The sequence below is a fragment of the Mustela nigripes genome, chromosome 10, assembly GCF_022355385.1.
Source record: "Mustela nigripes isolate SB6536 chromosome 10, MUSNIG.SB6536, whole genome shotgun sequence".
In the NCBI taxonomy this organism is placed as follows: Eukaryota; Metazoa; Chordata; class Mammalia; order Carnivora; family Mustelidae; genus Mustela; species Mustela nigripes.
The window spans coordinates 63,892,977-63,910,608 of record NC_081566.1 but is presented as its reverse complement, the minus strand read 5'-3'; the positions used below and the strand labels follow the sequence as shown (position 1 = coordinate 63,910,608).

Sequence of the window (17,632 nt, the reverse complement as noted above, 5' to 3'; positions counted from 1 at the left end):
GGAGGGAGAGGAGGAAGGAGAGGAGGAAGAAGAACAGGAAGATTTTCAAACTCATATCATGAGGGTAACAATACCCTAACACCAAAGCCAAGGACAGCACAGCAATACCATAGGTCAATATCACTGATAAGCAAAATGCTGGGAAAATGAATACAATGACACACTGAAATTATTTTTCTTTTATTATGTTCAGTTCATCACCATATAGTACATTAGTTTTTGATGTAGTGTTCAATGATTCATTATTTGCATAATACCCAGTGCTCATCACAACATGTACCCTACTTTATAGCCTGCACTTGGTTATCCCATTTCTTTACCACCTTCCCCTCTTTAAGTCTCAGTGTGTTTCCTGGAGTCCAGCCTATCATGGTTTGTCTCCCTCTCTGATTTCTTTCAGTTCAATTTTCCCTCCCCTCCTCTGTGGTCCTCCATGCTATCCCTTATATTCCACATATGAGTGAAACCATATGATAATTGTCTTTCTCTACTTGACTTATTTCACTTAGCATAATCCCCTCTAGTTCCATCCATGTTGGTGCAAATGGTGGGTATTCATCTTTTCTGATGGCTGAATCATATTCCATTGACTATATGTACCACATCCTCTTTACCCATTCTTCTGTTGAAGGACATCTCAGCTCCTTCCAGAGTCTGGCTATTGTGGACATTGTTGCTATGAACATTGAACGTGCCCCTTCTTTTCACTATGACTGCATTTTTGGTGTAAATACCAAGTAGTGCAATTTCTGGGTTGTAGTGTAGCTCTATTTTTAACTTTTTGAGGAACCTCCTTACAGTTTTCCAGAGTGGCTGTACCAGATTTCATTCTCAACAACAGTATAAGAGGGTTCTCCTTTCTCCACATCCTCACCAAGATTTGCTGCTTACTGTCTTGTTAATTTTTTTTCCTTTTTAATTGGTGTAAGGTGCTATCTCATTGTGGTTTTGATTTGAATTTCCCTGGTGGCTCGTGCAACTGAACATTTTTTCAGGTATCTGTTAGCCATTTGTATCGTTAGAGAAGTGTCTGTTCATGTTTTCTGCCCATTTCTTGACTGGATTGTTTGTTTTGGGAGTGTTGAGTTTGATAAATTCTTTATAGATTTTGGATACTAGCCTTTTATCTGAAATGTCATCTACAAATATCTTCTCCCATTCTGTGGCTTGCCTCTTAGTTTTGGTGACTGTTTCCTTTGCTGTGCCAAAGCTTTTTATCTTGATGAAGTCCCAAAAATTCATTCTTGCTTTTGTTTCCCTTGTATTCAAAGATGTGTCTTGAAAGAAATTGCTTTGGCCAATGTTGAAGAGGTTACTGCCTATGTTCTCCTTCATGATTTTGATGGATTTGTGTCTCACATTGAGGTCTTTCATCCATTTTGAGTTTATCTTTCTGTATGGTAGAAGAGAATGGTTTAGTTTCAGTCTTCTGTATACAGCTGTTCAATTTACCCAGCACATTTTATTGAAGAGATTGTCTTTCTTCCACTGGATGTTCTTTCCTTCCTTGTCAAAGATTAATTGACCATAGAGTTGAGGGTCCATTTCTGGGCTCTCTATCCTGTTCCATTGATCTATGTGTCTGTTTTTGTGCCAATGCCATGCTGTCTTGATGATCACAGCTTTGTAATGTAGCTTGAAGTCAGGCATTATGAAACCCCCAGTTTTAGCTTTCTTTTTCAACTTTACCCTGAAAATTTAGGTTTTCTTCTGGTTCCATACAAATTTAAGATTGTTTGTTTCAGCTCTGTGAAAAATGTCAGTGTTATTTTGACAGTGATTGCATTGAAAGTATAGATAGCTTAGGACAGCATAGCTTTTTAACAATGTTATTCTTCTATTCCATGAGCATGGAATGTTTTTCCATCTCTTTATGTCTTCCACCATTTCTTTCATAATTGTTCTGCAATTTCTAGAGTATAGATCTTTTACCTCTTTGGTTAGGTTTATTCCTAGGTATCTTATGGTTTGGGGAACTATTATAAATAGAATTGATTCCTTAATTTCTTTTTCTTCAGTTATATGGTGAGTGTATAGAAATGCAACTGATTTCTGTGCATTGATTTTGTATTCTGCCATGTTGCTGAATTGCTGTATGTGTTCTAATAACTTGGGGTGGAATCTTTTGGCTTTTCCACATAAAGTATCATGCCATGTGCAAAGAGAGAGAGTTTGACTTCTTCTTTGCCTGTTTAAATGCTTTTTATTTCTTTTTGTTGTCTGATTGCTGAGGCTAGGACTTCCAGTACTTTGATGAACAATAATGATGAGAGTGGGCATTCCTGTCATGTTCCTGATCTTAAGGGAAAAGCGCTCATTTTTTTCCCCATTGAGAATGATATTTGCTGTGGGATTTTGATAGATAGCTCTTATGATATTGAGGTATGTTCCCTCTATCCCAGTACTTTGAAGAAATTTAATCAGGAAAGGATGTTGTATTCTGTCAAATGCTTTTTCTGCATCAATTGAGAGAATTATATGATTCTTTTCTTTTCTTTTTTTAATGTGCTCTATAATGTTGGTTGATTTGCAAATGTTGAACTGCCCTTGCATCCCACGAATACATCTCACCTGGGCAAGATGAATAATCCTTTTAAAGTATTGTCGGATCCTATTGGCTAGATTTTGACACGCTAAAATTATTACATATTATGATCAAGTGAGACTTATCCATGAGATTCAAGGACAGATCAACATATCAACATCAATCAATGTGGTAGAACAGAGTAAAAAAACGTGAGAAAAAAAAATCACAATCAGAAAAAAAATACAGAAGGAACATTTGACAAAGTTCCATTTCCATTCATGATTAAAACTCTTAACAAATAGGGTATAAAAGTATTTGTGTAAAGTAAAATATTATTCTTCCATGAGAAAGGAGATTCTCCCATTTCTGACAACAGGATGAATCTGGAGGAAATTGTGTTGAATGAAAAAAGACACACACACACACATACACACACCACATAATGTTGTGGTGATCATTGATCATTGTGGTGATCATTAATGATGATAATCATGATGTGATCTGAAAAAGTCAAATTCATAAAAGCAGAGACTAAATTGGTGACGGCCAATTTAGGGGACTGAAGGAAGGGGAAATGTAGTGATGACACTCAGGAGTAACAAGGGGAACAAATGTTGGTTACAAAGTTTGGATAAGTCCTGGAGGTTTAATGTATAGCATGGCAGCTATAGTTAATAAGTCTGTATTATATACTTCAAATTTGTTGAGGTTGTTGATCACAAGTGTTCTTCCCTCACACACAGATCATAACTAGGTGATGTGATATAAATAAATAGTCATATTGTCGTAATCATTTCACAATACATACATATATCAAACATCATGTTGTAGGTCTTAAATATGTACAATATTGCAAAGTTGGAAAACATTTCAAAATAAAAGATGAAAATAAATTAAAAATTTTAAAGGGAGGAAAAATGTATTGGCTCTGTCATCAGGAAAGTCAATATCCTTAGATGGAAAACAAATGATATGTAGACTCTGGAACTAAAAACCTAAAAGCTTAGAATAAATGTACCTTTCAAAAGTCTGCATATTCACTGAAAGATTTAGCTGTGTTCCTCATGCTAAAGGATACTCACAAAACAATCTGTCTGTAACTTACACATCTATAAGCTGAATTTAAATTTTTATATCAAGGACATGTTTTCAGAAAAGTAAAATCAACACTGTAGCAATCACCAAAAGAAAAAAAAAAAGGAACAATTACTCTAGCTAGTGTAACAAGACCCATTTTGCCTGCAGATCACCTGTACAGTAGAACAAAGTAGACTGAAAAGGCCAAAGGCAAACCTCAATTTCCAGTTTTGTGTTTCCTGTCAGAGGCAACACTCTTAAGAAATAATGCCTCTGAACTGTATAACTCAACCCTGTATGTGTCAGTCATTCAGGGTGTAATGGAAGGAGGGGTGTCCAACTCCTCTCCCACTGATTCCCAGACTCACACATGGTTGGTGCTGGGGAGTGGGCACAGCACCTTACTTGGAAGACGGAGTAGACCCAAAGGGCTTAATCAGGAATGGTCACACACTCAGTGCTCCTACTGAGCCTTCAGGAAGAAATGTCTTTATTCTACCAGGACACCTCCTTTGAGTGGTGAGGTCCAAAGAAGGAGCCCTTTTCCCAGTATTATTCACTAAACAATCATGGTTTTCTTCCTGACATGTGAGGTCATTTCTGTTGCCAAAAATGCACAGATGCATTTCTGAGCTCTCCTCTCTGTCTGTCTGTCTGTACTATTTATCTCTCTTTGCTCCCACAGCGTGCTCTTTGTTACTACTGAGCCACCTTACTCTTGGGAAGAGTGAGCCTCGGTATGAACCATCTTTTTCAAAATTGTCTTATTCTTCCATGTAGACTTCAGAAATGTGACTATCGGTTGCCTTCATGATTCATGCTGGGATTTGAACTGGATTTATACTCATTTTGGACTTGCTTGGATAAAAGGGAGAACTTTATTGCTTAGTTACTCTACTAAAAAAGCATTTGTAGGCAGCAAGCAATTGAATGAAAGAACTCACTAGACTGAGGATGCGTGTTAAAATTCAGGTTTTGTCAGAGTATCCCAAGGTCCCTAATGAAAATGTCTTTGGACAAGAACCTGAGAAGATGAATTTGTAATTAAGTCCTCCTTTGACTCCATTGTAGACTCAGGCTAATTATGCTGCTGGCTCCTTCTCCCCAGGTTCCACAGAAAATGCTACCTTTGAGAACATGGTGACATTAATTCTCCAAAATAGACTTGATATCTAATTAACCCCAAGACAACATCTCCAGTAGTAGAGCCTCAAGAGTCCAACAATCAAGGACATGCTTCTAATAACCACACTGCATGCTGGTCACCAGAGCTTCTACAGACAGTGAGTTTGACCCAGGGTCCTGATGGGTGGCAGAGGCTTGCTCTATTGATGGAGATGAGAGCTTCTATTCAGGGCAGATTCACTCTCTTCTGGTGTCATTTCTTCAGTTTCCAATCTTTGGCTTAGAATCTACTTGTCAAGGGTCCCAGATACTGAATAGCTCCTTCTGTCTGAACTGAAAGGAGGAGAGTGACGTTGGTGCTGATAGGACAACAGGAATATCGATGTAGCCTTGGGCTCTGTGCGGTGTGAACCTGAGTGATGGGTAGAGCTTGTGAACATAAAGCTCCTCAAGGAGATCACCGAGGGCAGTTTCCGTAAGTGAGAAGGAGAATCAGGGGCTACTTTTAACTCGAGGTCCTGAGATTGATTAGGTGTGCTCCCTAGTAGAGTTCTATGAATTTTCACAATGATCAGCCTAGGTCAGTTTGGTTCCCAGCTAGATTTTCTTTTCTCTTCTTTGTGACTGGTTGACTCATGGATTAAAAGAAACAGATCCTGAATTGCCACTTCTCTCTCTGCCGTGTACTCATCGAAGTCTCTTTTTAGCTATAACTGAAATCTAATGCTCAGACTCCATTTTAATAGGATAAGTTCAGGTGCTTTGAGTTTATTGAAGAAGATAAAAATTTTACTTCTTTGCTCTCTGTTGCTGTCTATGTAATTTGTCTTGGTTTATTGATTGATGTTTTCCTTAAGAAAACATCTGGGTATCTCTGGGGTGCCTGGGTAGCTCAGTGGGTTAAAGCCTCTGCCTTCAGCTCAGGTCCTGATCTCAGGATCCTGGCATCGAGCCCCGCATCCGGATCTCTGTTCAGTGGGGAGCCTGCTTCTTCCTCTCTCTCTGCCTGCCTCTCTGCCTGCTTATGATCTCTCTCTCTGTCAAATAAATAAATAAAATCTTTCTTAAAAAAATCTGGGTATCTCAAAAGTTTTGAATTTGAAAAACATGTAGATTTGCCCCCTTTTGGAGGTACCCAGGACCCTCCTATGCCAAGATACTATTTAAATCCGGATTATATTATATCTCAGTGGGGTATCTAAGGAATGAGAAAAATAGTATATGCAAATGTCATGTCCTAGGATTGTAACCTGAATGTCCTCCATAGGTTCTCAAATATAAGGGCACTTCAGGGATCATCATTTAGAGAATCTAGGACTGCCTGAGTTGAAAAGACTCTTGGGGTCTAAACTCTCACCCTAAGCAAAACTCCTTCTGCAAGGTAATGCTCAAGGAACTTCTGCTTAAGTACTTTTCCATGCCTCTGGTCAAATTATAACACTTGTTGCTTACCCTAGCCCCTTAGTTTTAAAGTAAGGTGATGGAATATCCTTACTTTATGTGTGTCTTAAATGAAGTGTCTTGGTCAAAGTTACTCAAAACTACTTAACATAGAGTTCTTCTCATGTCACACAGAGGGATCTTTTACTTGACTTTTATAGCTTGTGTGTATTTGGCTGGAAGATCTTTTCATTTCTCTGCTCTTGTATCTTTCTATTCAGGGTACAGATTTATCAGACTGTAGTGGTCTCTGATGTTATCTGGAGCAGATGAGCGCTGCTTCCCCAGATGGACTGTGTTTCTGGGTTCCCATATATCACAAAAGGGCAAATATATCAATAACACAATCCATTTAGATGGTGGGGTAATATTAATAGTATGTAAGAAAAATGTCCACATAACTGAAATCAGTTGTTTCATGGGTCTGAGTGACAAATCATTTACACAGTAGTTCTGGATTTGGGGAGATACAGGTATTCCTTCAGAATTGAGAGAATTTTAGCCTCTGTGGCCTAATCCATATGATATACTCAGTGGAATTAGGATATGGTGGGAATTGGACATGCATTAGGTGAATGGAAACCAAGAAAAATATTTGGAAAGTGCCAAGACAAGGATAAGCAATGTGTATAAATATAGATTTGCCTCATTGTCTTGAAATACAGAAATCCCTTTGTCCTGGTGAGGGTGTATGTATGCACACTGTCTCATTGAATTTCTTATTTCTAAATATAGAAAACATACAGCTATTGTACACATATATATTTATATAATGGGGATAGACATGGTAAATATGTACTTTATATTTAACAGAACTATCTTGACAGTTACGGAATGACAAAGCCCTGTTATTTGTTAAAGAGCGGTCATACCAGTCAATGTGAATATCCCCTTATTAACTTCAAATAAGTGAATAATTTTATCTATTTAAGTTTAGGACCAGTCTCTAGCAAGTAAGAAAGAATGAAAATTTATTATCCCAAGTTCTAGGGATAAATAGGAGTTTATCATCATTTACCTGAGAATCTAGAAATCTAGCGTTTACTATTGTCTAGAAGAACCCCAAACCTCAAATTCTGGTAGCAGATGCAAATGATTCCTCAACAGAAATTGATGCCTAAGTATATAAATATATCAAAAAGTGTAAATAAAAACTGGATGCATCTGATAAATAGAGCCCAGGTGATTTTGCTTACAGGGAACACTTTCTTCACTTCCTACTCTCAGACAATTGGGAAATACACCCATGAAAATGATCTGATATTAGTTACCTTATATCTGATATTAGTTATGAGATATATCTTACATATTGGATACATCTTATATCTGATGTTAGTTAACTTAAAAACAATCCTTTCTAACAGCTTGCAGACTGCATTTAGAAGTAGAATATTCAAAAAGTATCTTATATTGTGGATATAATAATCGTGTTGGCATAACAGTATATAAAAACATAAAGTCTGATTTATGACACAGCACAGGCACCTGGAAAACTGACCAATTGTCCCATTCTTTCTCATGTTCTGTGACAAGCTCTGAGCCATTTTTGGAAAACTGTTCTCTGAGTTTTTCTGAAGCACAGAAAATGGGAAAAGGGAGATGAACTACAAAGACCTCAAGTAATGAATCTCTTTCTACCACCCTGGTGACTCTTCTTTTCCTAGAATAGGGGGCATTTTTCTTTAAACCAGTATTGCCTTCTGTTCCACTCTTGACAGGATCCCAGCGTGGAGCCTCCAGGAATGTGCTAATTACTCATTAGTCAGTCTGTCAGAAATAACACCAAAGCTGTTTTTTTTTTTTTCCCTTATTGTTTCGGTTATTGCCATAGATTGGTGTAATAAATAATTGACGTTAAGTATACAATGTTCTTACCACATACCCTAGCATGTAAGAAGTCGTCCACAAACACAATTCTCTGCACATATTTGCTGGGGATTCTTCCTCCCCCTTCCCATTTTATGGTGGGACAAACTGGGGTTCACATGCTGTGTACAAACTCAACTCATTCCTTCATTCCATGACCTGATCATGCTCAGATTGCTAAAATTAAACACGTTTCTTCACTTTTGGAGAGCTAGTTTCCTGGGGGTGATAGGGAGCAAGAAATCCCTAAGTAAGATACAAGTAAAACCAGTGAGACAGATCCTTAATCCTTGGCTAGAGAGATACCATGGTCTTAGTCTCAGAGAAGTCTCCTAAGTGGCTGTCCAATCCTCGGTTGTATATTTAGCCTTAATTCTTTTCTTGGCAGACCTTTCCAAGGGGGAATGAAGGTCTTGCCTGCCTACAGAGTTTGTGCTGCTTTTCCCACACATTTCTACTCTCCTTCCTGGATCCTGGCCTCTGTCGCTGTCCCTGACTCTCCTCTTTGGAGGCGCTCTGCATGGAGCAGGGCAATGAGACCCTGGTGAGGGAGTTCGTCTTCCTTGGCTTCTCTTCTCTGGCTGGGCTGCAGCGGCTGCTCTTCATAGCCTTCCTGCCCATCTACCTGTTCACCCTGGGCACCAATGCCATCATCATTTCCACCATCGTGCTGGACAGAGCCCTTCACACCCCCATGTACTTCTTCCTTGCCGTCCTCTCCTGCTCTGAGACCTGCTACACATTCGTCATTGTACCCAAGATGCTGGTGGACCTGCTGGCCCAGAAGAAGACCATCTCCTTCCTGGGCTGTGCCATCCAGATGTTCACCTTCCTCTTCCTTGGCTGTTCTCACTCCTTCCTGCTGGCAGCCATGGGCTATGACCGCTACGTGGCCATCTGTAACCCTCTGCGCTACACGGAGCTCATGGGACCCCGGGTGTGTGTGGGACTAGTGGGCGCTGCCTGTGCCTGTGGCTTTACTATTGCACAGGTTGTCACCTTCCTGGTATTTCACTTGCCCTTCCGTTCCTCCAACCAGCTCCATCATTTCTTCTGTGACATCGCCCCTGTCCTCAAGGTGGCATCCCACCACTCCCGCCTCAGTCAGTTGGTCATTTTCATGATTGGTGTATTCGTCTTGGTCATTCCCCTGCTACTTATCTTGGTCTCTTACATCCGCATCATTTCTGCCATTTTGAAGATCCCATCCTCCACCGGCAGGTACAAGGCCTTCTCCACCTGTGCCTCCCATCTCATTGTGGTAACTGTGCATTATGGCTGTGCCTCTTTCATCTACTTAAGGCCCAAGTCCAGCTATTCGTCAAGTCAGGACACCCTCATATCTGTGTCCTACACCATCCTCACTCCACTGTTCAATCCAATGATTTACAGTCTGAGGAATACGGAGTTCAAGTCAGCCCTTCGAAGGGTAATGGGCCAGACTTCATATCCTATTCACTAAATTAATTCATTAAAATTTTATTTTAACTATTCAGTGAATTATGTGCCTTTTATTTTATCAACTGTATGCCTATATCAATTTCCAACTTTAGAGTTTAGTTATTTTATCTTTCAACTTGTCATAAGTGTTTATTAATATTTCAATAATTTTTCACAGTTTCACTTATTCATTTGAGAGAGAGAGGAGAAGCAGAGGGAGAAGGACAGGCAGACTCCATCCTGAGCCTGGAGTCTGACATGGGGCTTGACCCCACAATCCTGAGATCATTACCTAATCTGAGACCAAGAGTCAAGCACTCAACTGACTGAGCACCCCAGTTCCCTGATATTTTGATAATTTGGGGGAAATATTCCAATTGTTTCTTTTCTAATATCTTTAATTGTGCTTTTGTTACAAGTAAATATTTCACTTTATGCAGTCAAATTGTTGATTATTATGACTCTGAATTTGTCATCATCTTTAAGCTTCATTTTCAATTTTTTCATTCAGTTGTGTTATTTTTTTCTAAACATTTAAGTTTTTTTGTATTGTATTGACATATCCACAAGATTTTTTAACACTATGCGAGTTAAAGATTCAAATGGGTTTTTCTCTGTATCTTGAAGAAGTTGTTATTGTATGGTGGGCTGAGATCATCCGTGTTTGAAGATTTGTTGCGATTCTGTGAAATTATGCAGGCACAGTATCTCTTCTGAGGCATGACCCTGTGGTAATATTCTTTACTTCTTCTAAGAAAAACGACCCCTATAGTCACTTTTCTTTTTAGTGGATCATATATGGAATTTAGGGTTCTACAAAATTATTTCATCTAAATTCTCAAAATTCTTAATAAAATTTGTACAAAATATTCTGATATTTAAAAATTTCTTAGAAATGCTTATTTCCTGGTCCATTTTGTACTATGTATGTTTGTGTTTACTTTTTTCCCTTGGGTTATATAGTGATAATTTGTTTTGTCTACTGTTGTCAAAGAACTTAATATATATGTGAATGAACACATACATTTCAGTGGGTTTTTTTTTCCCCATACCACTGTTTTTAATTTTGTTTGTATTATTCAACTATTGTTATTTGTATTATTTGTATTTATTTGTGTTTTATTTGTATTATTTTTTGCTTTGAATTTTTCTTTAATTTGTTGTTCATTTAAGTTTCTGATGCTTTCTATGTACTTCCATTTTTTTTAATTTTTTATTTTTTATAAACATATATTTTTATCCCCAGGGGTACAGGTCTGTGAATCACCAGGTTTACACACTTCACAGCTCTCACCAAAGCACATACCATCCCCAATGTCCATGTACTTCCATTTTTTAAATCATATGCATATACATATGTGTTAATAATATATGTAATATATATAACTAAGCCATGAAATTTCCTCTCATCTCTGTTTTAAATTTAATCCACATGTTCTGCTACATGGAATGTAATTTATATTATTTCCTGGAACTCATTTCACTTTGGTTTGTATTTCCTTTTGACTCAACAATTATTTCATAGATTTTTAAATTCTCAGTTGGAAAAGCCGTTTTTATCTCTTAGTCATTGGATAGTTCATCACACTGTCATTGGGAATATTGTTTATATTCTTGCCACTTTGTGACCTTGGTTGAAATTTTTATTGTGACTCAATACACAGCCAATATTCATACATACTTCGCGTGCCTTGATAAGAAGATGTGTACTCTTTCATTAGAACACCAGTTCCAATAGATACTTCTCTGATATACTTCCCTATTCATTGCTCAGCCCTACTAACTTCTTAGAGATATTTTTCTTCCTGCTATGTTTATAAATGTTATCCATTATTAGTGTGTTTCCTTGTAAACATCTTACAGCTTCTCTCTTACAAAGATTGCACCTGTGTTTTTGGAGAGGGGATGTAAAATTCATGTCTATTCTGATTTCATTGTGAATTGTAGTTATTAACATTAAAAAAGTATTTTTTTATTACTGTCTTTTGCTGTTCATTAATACTCCTGGTCTGAATATTAAACTGTCAAGTATCCAGATTCCTCCCTTGTTTGGTTTGTGAGTCATGGGCATAATTTCCCATCTCTGTATTTTTAGTCCTTCTCTATCATTTCCCTCAATGTCTAGCATTTGTCCTATTTCCAGCCCAAGTGTCTGGACTCACTGGGAGAGGGAATAATACTCAATCTGAAAATAGGAGGACATTCTATCAAAGGAGACATCTAAGCTAAAACCTACCTCCACCAGGGCACCCCCATATTTTTCTCCATGACCCAAATTTACCTTGTTTATTTGTTGATTGAACAGATACTAATCATGCTCACAGTACACTCTAGGAACGAGGATGTTTCCCATGAGTCTGAAACACTTGTGCTGCCTCGGACGTTCTAGTAGTCTGTCCTTTGTTCGTCCCTTTCTTCCCCTCCTACGGGTGTCAAAAATGAGACTGCAAAATCTACATTTTCCTCCAACCGGAGAATGAAAATTTAGAGTCATTAGGTAGGGAAACTCAAACTCCATTGATGTTTGTTTTAACAAATGGGGCCCAGAAAACGTTCAGCTTCCTAGTAAGTCCCCAGAGAATTTTGAAGAGGAAACCAACTAATGACCATGGTGTATTAAAAACGGCCTTCTCTCTGACCAACAAATTCTCTTAGTGTATTACTATCATTCCACCTGCTAACTGGGGAAATTACGGACAAGCACTGGGCACCATGCGGTAATTAGCTCCCGGTGGAGGAGGGGATCTCAATTACCAACAAGGCATTGAGGCCATGCCAGTGCAGAAAGGAAAAACACCCTTGGTGACGCTCATTGAGGCATGAGCTAAGCCACCCATGGAGAAGAGGCACAGGTGATACTTTCTGTGGAGTCGTACAGTTTCCTTATATTGGTTCAGACGGTTGATGGAAAACCAGAGAAGAACTCTAGTACATTATGACAGGGAAGACAATTTTGCAAGTTTCACCTAGAAAACCTCATGGAAGATTCAAGGAAGTGTCTGAGAATGAAGAGGCCGGCATGTCACCAGGCACTAGCCTTGATTTGAAGGACTGCAAAATTTTTATTTAAGGACTTTGATTAGTCTTGGAAGAATAGTGACAATTTCATCATTCCTTGTATGTCCAAATTTAAATCGAGTTTTCTCATGAGTCAGTGACCTACTTTCCCCTCCTGATCAGTAATGTGAAATGTGATAAAATGTCAGAAAAGACAACTGGATGGTGAAAACTGTGAGGCTAGAGATGGAGGTCAAGAAGAAGGCAGGGCCACAGACTCAGGTTGATTGTTTCATAGGAGGGGTATAGCACTAGATTTAGAAAGAAAGGAAGTGTCGGGCACCTCGGTGGCTCAGTAATTTAAGACTCTGACTCTTGATTTTGGCTTATGTCATGATTCAAAGTTGTGGAATTGAATCCTGGGTCAGGGTCCCCACCTACCAGGGAGTCTACTTAAGATTCTCTCTCACTCTCTCTCTCTCTCTCTCCCCCTCCCCCTTTAAAAAAAATAAAAATTAAACAGAAAGGAAGAAAATGAAATTTATAAAGAACATGGAATGACAGAGAACATAAGCAGTGTTCTCACTTAGGAGAACGTGGTGGTGCCCAGGGAGCCCATCTGCTATAAAAGGAATTAATTGGGATCCTTATTAATTCATTAATGGGCTATTGAATGTATTTATTCATCAAGCACTTATAATTTAAATATTAGTTAAGTTTTGAGGATACATAGGAAATAAGGTATGGTCTTTGTTCCTGAGTTTTTCAAGTGTACTGGGGAGAAAATCAGGAAAACATAATTTGGACACAGCAGGCTGAGTATTTTGATAAAGGCACAAGAAACAATCTTGAAATATATTAAATGTTAAATATGGTAGAAACAACAAAATCTCCCTGTACAGATTAGGTAAAGTTCAATAACTGGTGTCCTAAAAAAAAAAAAAAAAAAAAAAAAAAAAATGTGACCGATATGTGAGCGCCAGATGAAGGCCAGAGAGTATTAGAAACTGAGAAATCCTTCTTGCTCGCTCTCTCTTTCTCTCTCTGTCCCTCTCTGTGTTTGTCTCTCTCCCTCTCTCTTTTCTCTCTCTCCCCCTTTGTCTCTCTTTCTCTCCTTCGTCCTTTCTCCCTCCCTCTCTTCTTCTCCCTCTCTCTGTCTCTCTCTCGGTCTCTTTGTCTCTCACACATGCCCTCTATCAGCATAAAGTCTTAAAAGATAAAGCACAAGACAACTGAAAGTATTTCAGTTAATTCCCATGTGATGGAGATTTAGAGGAGGAGGTTGTAAAGGGAATTGGGGGTGAAGAATTAGCTGTCTTTTTAACCAGCTTAAGAAACTGGTTTCACTTGCACGGCTGAGATCATTGAGCAAGGTAATGAGAAATCAGTTCACTTTTCCACTTGTTCGGAAGACAATTAAATTACCCAATTTTCCTTCTTACTTTTCCCCCGTCCTCATTTCCCCTAAGCTTTTCTCTGAATCTGTAGATTCTTCCCTTCCAAGCTCTTCTATTCACCAAATATTTTATGCAGCATCCTCAGCCAGGTTAAGAAAAGACAAAAGTTTTTGATGGTTTTTTTTGGGGGGGAGGGCGGTTATTGTTTTTAATAGGGAATTTATTTTCAAATTTCAATGCCTTCATCAGTTCCAAGGATGATTCTGAAAAAGTAGGTGATGTCTTGTGAGTGCAGTGGGGGAGGGTCACCCAATAACATGAACTTTCTTTCTTTCTTTCCACACAAACCCCAATCCTCCCTGGGTGACAGGTCACTGCTCTTTCTGGAGATGGTCCTATGAAAGAGCAAACTCAAAGGATGGGGACCAGGACACTGGAAAGTTGAAGATGGAATCTCAGGAAGAGCGCCAGAGGAGACTTTGTTCAGGTCAAGACCATAGTGTGTGTTTCTTACTTACAAGGTCCACAGATGGGCAATTCAATGAAACCAAAGTAGGAATGAAAGCTCCTGATTTTGTTCCATTTTAAAATTTTTTATACTTTTGTTTAAGCAAAAGAGCAAACAATGATAGCACTTTGTTATTTGCAATGGCCTTTAAGACTAACAAAGTGCTATTTAAATTAAAATTGAAAAGTTTTCCTAGTTGAGATAATGCCAGAAACCACATGATAATTGGAAAAGCAGTAATTTTTAATGACTCTTTTGTCTCTGCATTTAGAAAATGACACTGGAGATATATATATATATTTTTTTCTATCCTAAAATGTTAAAGCAGCAAGCTTTCAAGCACCCGTGTGTACTAGACACTGAATGTCTGGTTATTGAAACGTTGTGAAGTCAAAGACAACCACATAATGTTAGTGACAGCTGAGGTCATAGCAGCGGCTAAGGAAGCCAAAAGAAAGTGATAATAAGGTACAATGAAGAAGTTGTAGGAAGGAGTCAAAGTGTACCTGTTACTTTGAGTAATTTAAATTAAATTTAAAGAAAGACGCATTAAAAGAAGAAAAAAACAGCAACTGCAAACAAAGCTTAGATGATTTTCAGATTAGAAGGTAGGACAAAAAATGACATGGTTCTTCAAAGTTTCCCAACACTCAAGCATGTGTGGAAGAATATGTAGTGGCAGTTATGTGTGCAAAGTTATATTTGGGAAAATATGAGACACAGAGTATAATTGCTTTAAGTTTGCAGATAATTAAGGGTCATTTGGGTTTGTTAACAGGGTTAAGATTTGTCCTGTAAGAAGACAACTCTGAGGGCACAAAGGAGAATGCCTTAGAGTAGAACAAAATACAATCCAGCCAGTCTGTTGGTCATGCCCTTGGAATAGTCCAGACAAGAACTAACTTCATACAGAAAAGAAGAAATGATCCTAAAAGTATTGCAGATCAAAAATAGATTGAGGATGAGAAAAATCATGTGTTTAAAGATGTCTCAGGAATTTATGTGATGGGGAGGATTTTGGATCTGTTGACTGAGACACAGAATCCTTGTGAAGGAATAGATCTGGAGAAGGGTTGGAAGAGGACAAGAATGATCTTGATTAAAATACATATAATCTATCACTAGAAACAATAACTTACCAGAAACATTAGGGAAAGTATGTGAGCTTGCCTACTCAGCAATTCAGAGACAGATCCTGGGAAAGACGGTCTGTTGAGTCTCCAAGTCGAGTGTATCAAGGATAAGACATGAAACCCAATGGGCAACCAGCTAATGTGGAATCAAAACTAAATTCTTCCAGCCATGGGTTTTCCACAAGAGAAGTCAGGCTTACTGTCCTATAAGGGAGGGCAGAGGAATCATCAAACTAGTTCTAAGACAGAGGGAGTAGTTCTAAGCCAAATTAACCTTTCATGAATGACTGCATGGAAATGGGGCCAACGGTCAGTAAAGAAAAGGAGTTGTACTCTTCAGAAGCCAGTGGCACAAAGACAGATCAAGGATGTTTCCCTAGATGATGAATGTATTGAAAGCAGGTAAGAGGCAGATCCTCAGACACTGGCGTTATAGCTTATGGAATATATGTATCAGCAATATGGATAAAACTATGAACGTGGAAAATCATAATTAACATAAGGTTTCTTTTGAATCTTAGATTACCAAATAATTAAGTAGAGAGAACATAAGTCTGCAAGAGTGGAGTGGGGGGCGGGATTAAAGGACTGGTTTTATGTCAACAAATACTGTGCCTTCAACGTGAACACTAACCCCAGACTCACTGATAAAATCACTTGCAGAGAAACAGCACTGTGGATACATATTAATTTAGGAAAATTTTTGGTTAATCTATAATGCTTTTTTTCTCTTTATTTCCCAATCATACCAGACTGGTGCTGGCTATCTTATGAAGGATAAGTCTCTCTGATTCCTCCATCCCAGGGGTCCCTGGACCTGATCACAATGGCTTTGTGCCGCAGCATCTTCTCCATGGCCAATTCTTCCCAGGTCACTGAGTTCCTATTGCTGGGTTTCTCTAGCTTTGGTGAATTGCAGCCTGTTCTCTTTGTGCTTTTTCTCTGCCTCTATTTGATCATCCTGAGTGGAAACTTCACCATCATCTCTGTCATCCACCTGGACCGCAGCCTTCACACACCCATGTACTTTTTTCTCTGTGTCCTTTCAACCTCTGAAGTCTTCTACACAATTGTTATCCTGCCCAAGATGCTTATCAACCTGCTCTCTGTCCTCAGGACACTCTCCTTCACGGGCTGTGCCACACAGATGTTCTTTTTCCTCGGCTTTGCTATAACCAATTGCCTGCTTCTGGGAGTTATGGGTTATGACCGCTACACTGCCATCTGCCAGCCTTTGCGCTACCCTGTTCTCATGAACTGGAGGGTGTGTGGACAGCTGGCAGCAAGCTGTATTGTTAGTGGCTTCCTAATATCTCTGGTGGTAACAACTTTGGTCTTCAACCTCCCTTTCTGTGGCCCCAACAAAGTCAACCACTACTTTTGTGACATCTCACCAGTTATCCGTCTTGCCTGTGCTGAAACCTACATCCATGAGCTGGTCATCTTCATCTGCGGAGTCTTGGTGCTTCTTGTACCCTTGATCTTCATCTGTATTTCTTATGGCTTCATTGTCCATACCATCCTGAAGATCCCATCTGCTGAGGGCAAACGGAAAGCCTTCTCCACCTGTGCCTCCCATCTTATTGTGGTCATTGTCCACTACGGATGTGCTTCCTCTGTCTATCTTCGGCCCTCAGCCAAATATTCATCAGGCAAAGACAGGCTGGTGACAGTGACCTATACTATCATTACCCCACTGTTGAACCCTATGGTATACAGCCTTAGGAACAAAGATGTACAGCTGGCTATTCGGAAAATGATTGGGAAGACTGGGGTTTCTCTTAAGACTTGATAGAATGTTTTCATTGGTGCACATACATTTTGGCCAAGTGTGTCTCTACATGTTTAGTCCATAACAGTTTCTGGTAATATCTGTCCATGTAAGTATGTGGCCTCAGACAAGTTGTTTGATGTTTCAAGGTCTAAACCTTCTCTTCTTAAAGCAGGCATGGTAATACGTTCCTCTCAAGGTTCTTGTAAAGATCCAAGGAGATAGCACAGCATCGGACCCTAGAGGTTAGCCCTCCTCCTCATGACTTATAGTTCTCAAAAGTCTCTTAAAAACCTTTATCTCTTGCTCTTTCTTTGGCTTGTTTGTCGCAAAGCTCTGATGGTTCTCTTT

General features: G+C 38.9%; 2 protein-coding genes across 2 annotated transcripts; both read left to right on the top strand.

Moving 5' to 3' along the window:
• The first annotated feature begins 8,555 nt into the window (after nucleotides 1–8,555).
• On the top strand, nucleotides 8,556–9,497 carry LOC132026252 (olfactory receptor 10K1). The gene has a single exon (XM_059414163.1). It carries the CDS (start codon nucleotides 8,556–8,558, stop codon nucleotides 9,495–9,497), a length of 942 nt encoding a protein of 313 aa, XP_059270146.1.
• Nucleotides 9,498–16,363: 6,866 nt separating this feature from the next.
• On the top strand, nucleotides 16,364–17,302 carry LOC132026251 (olfactory receptor 10R2-like). The gene has a single exon (XM_059414162.1). The coding sequence runs from the start codon at nucleotides 16,364–16,366 to the stop codon at nucleotides 17,300–17,302; it is 939 nt and encodes a 312-aa protein (XP_059270145.1).
• The last annotated feature ends 330 nt before the right edge of the window (nucleotides 17,303–17,632 follow it).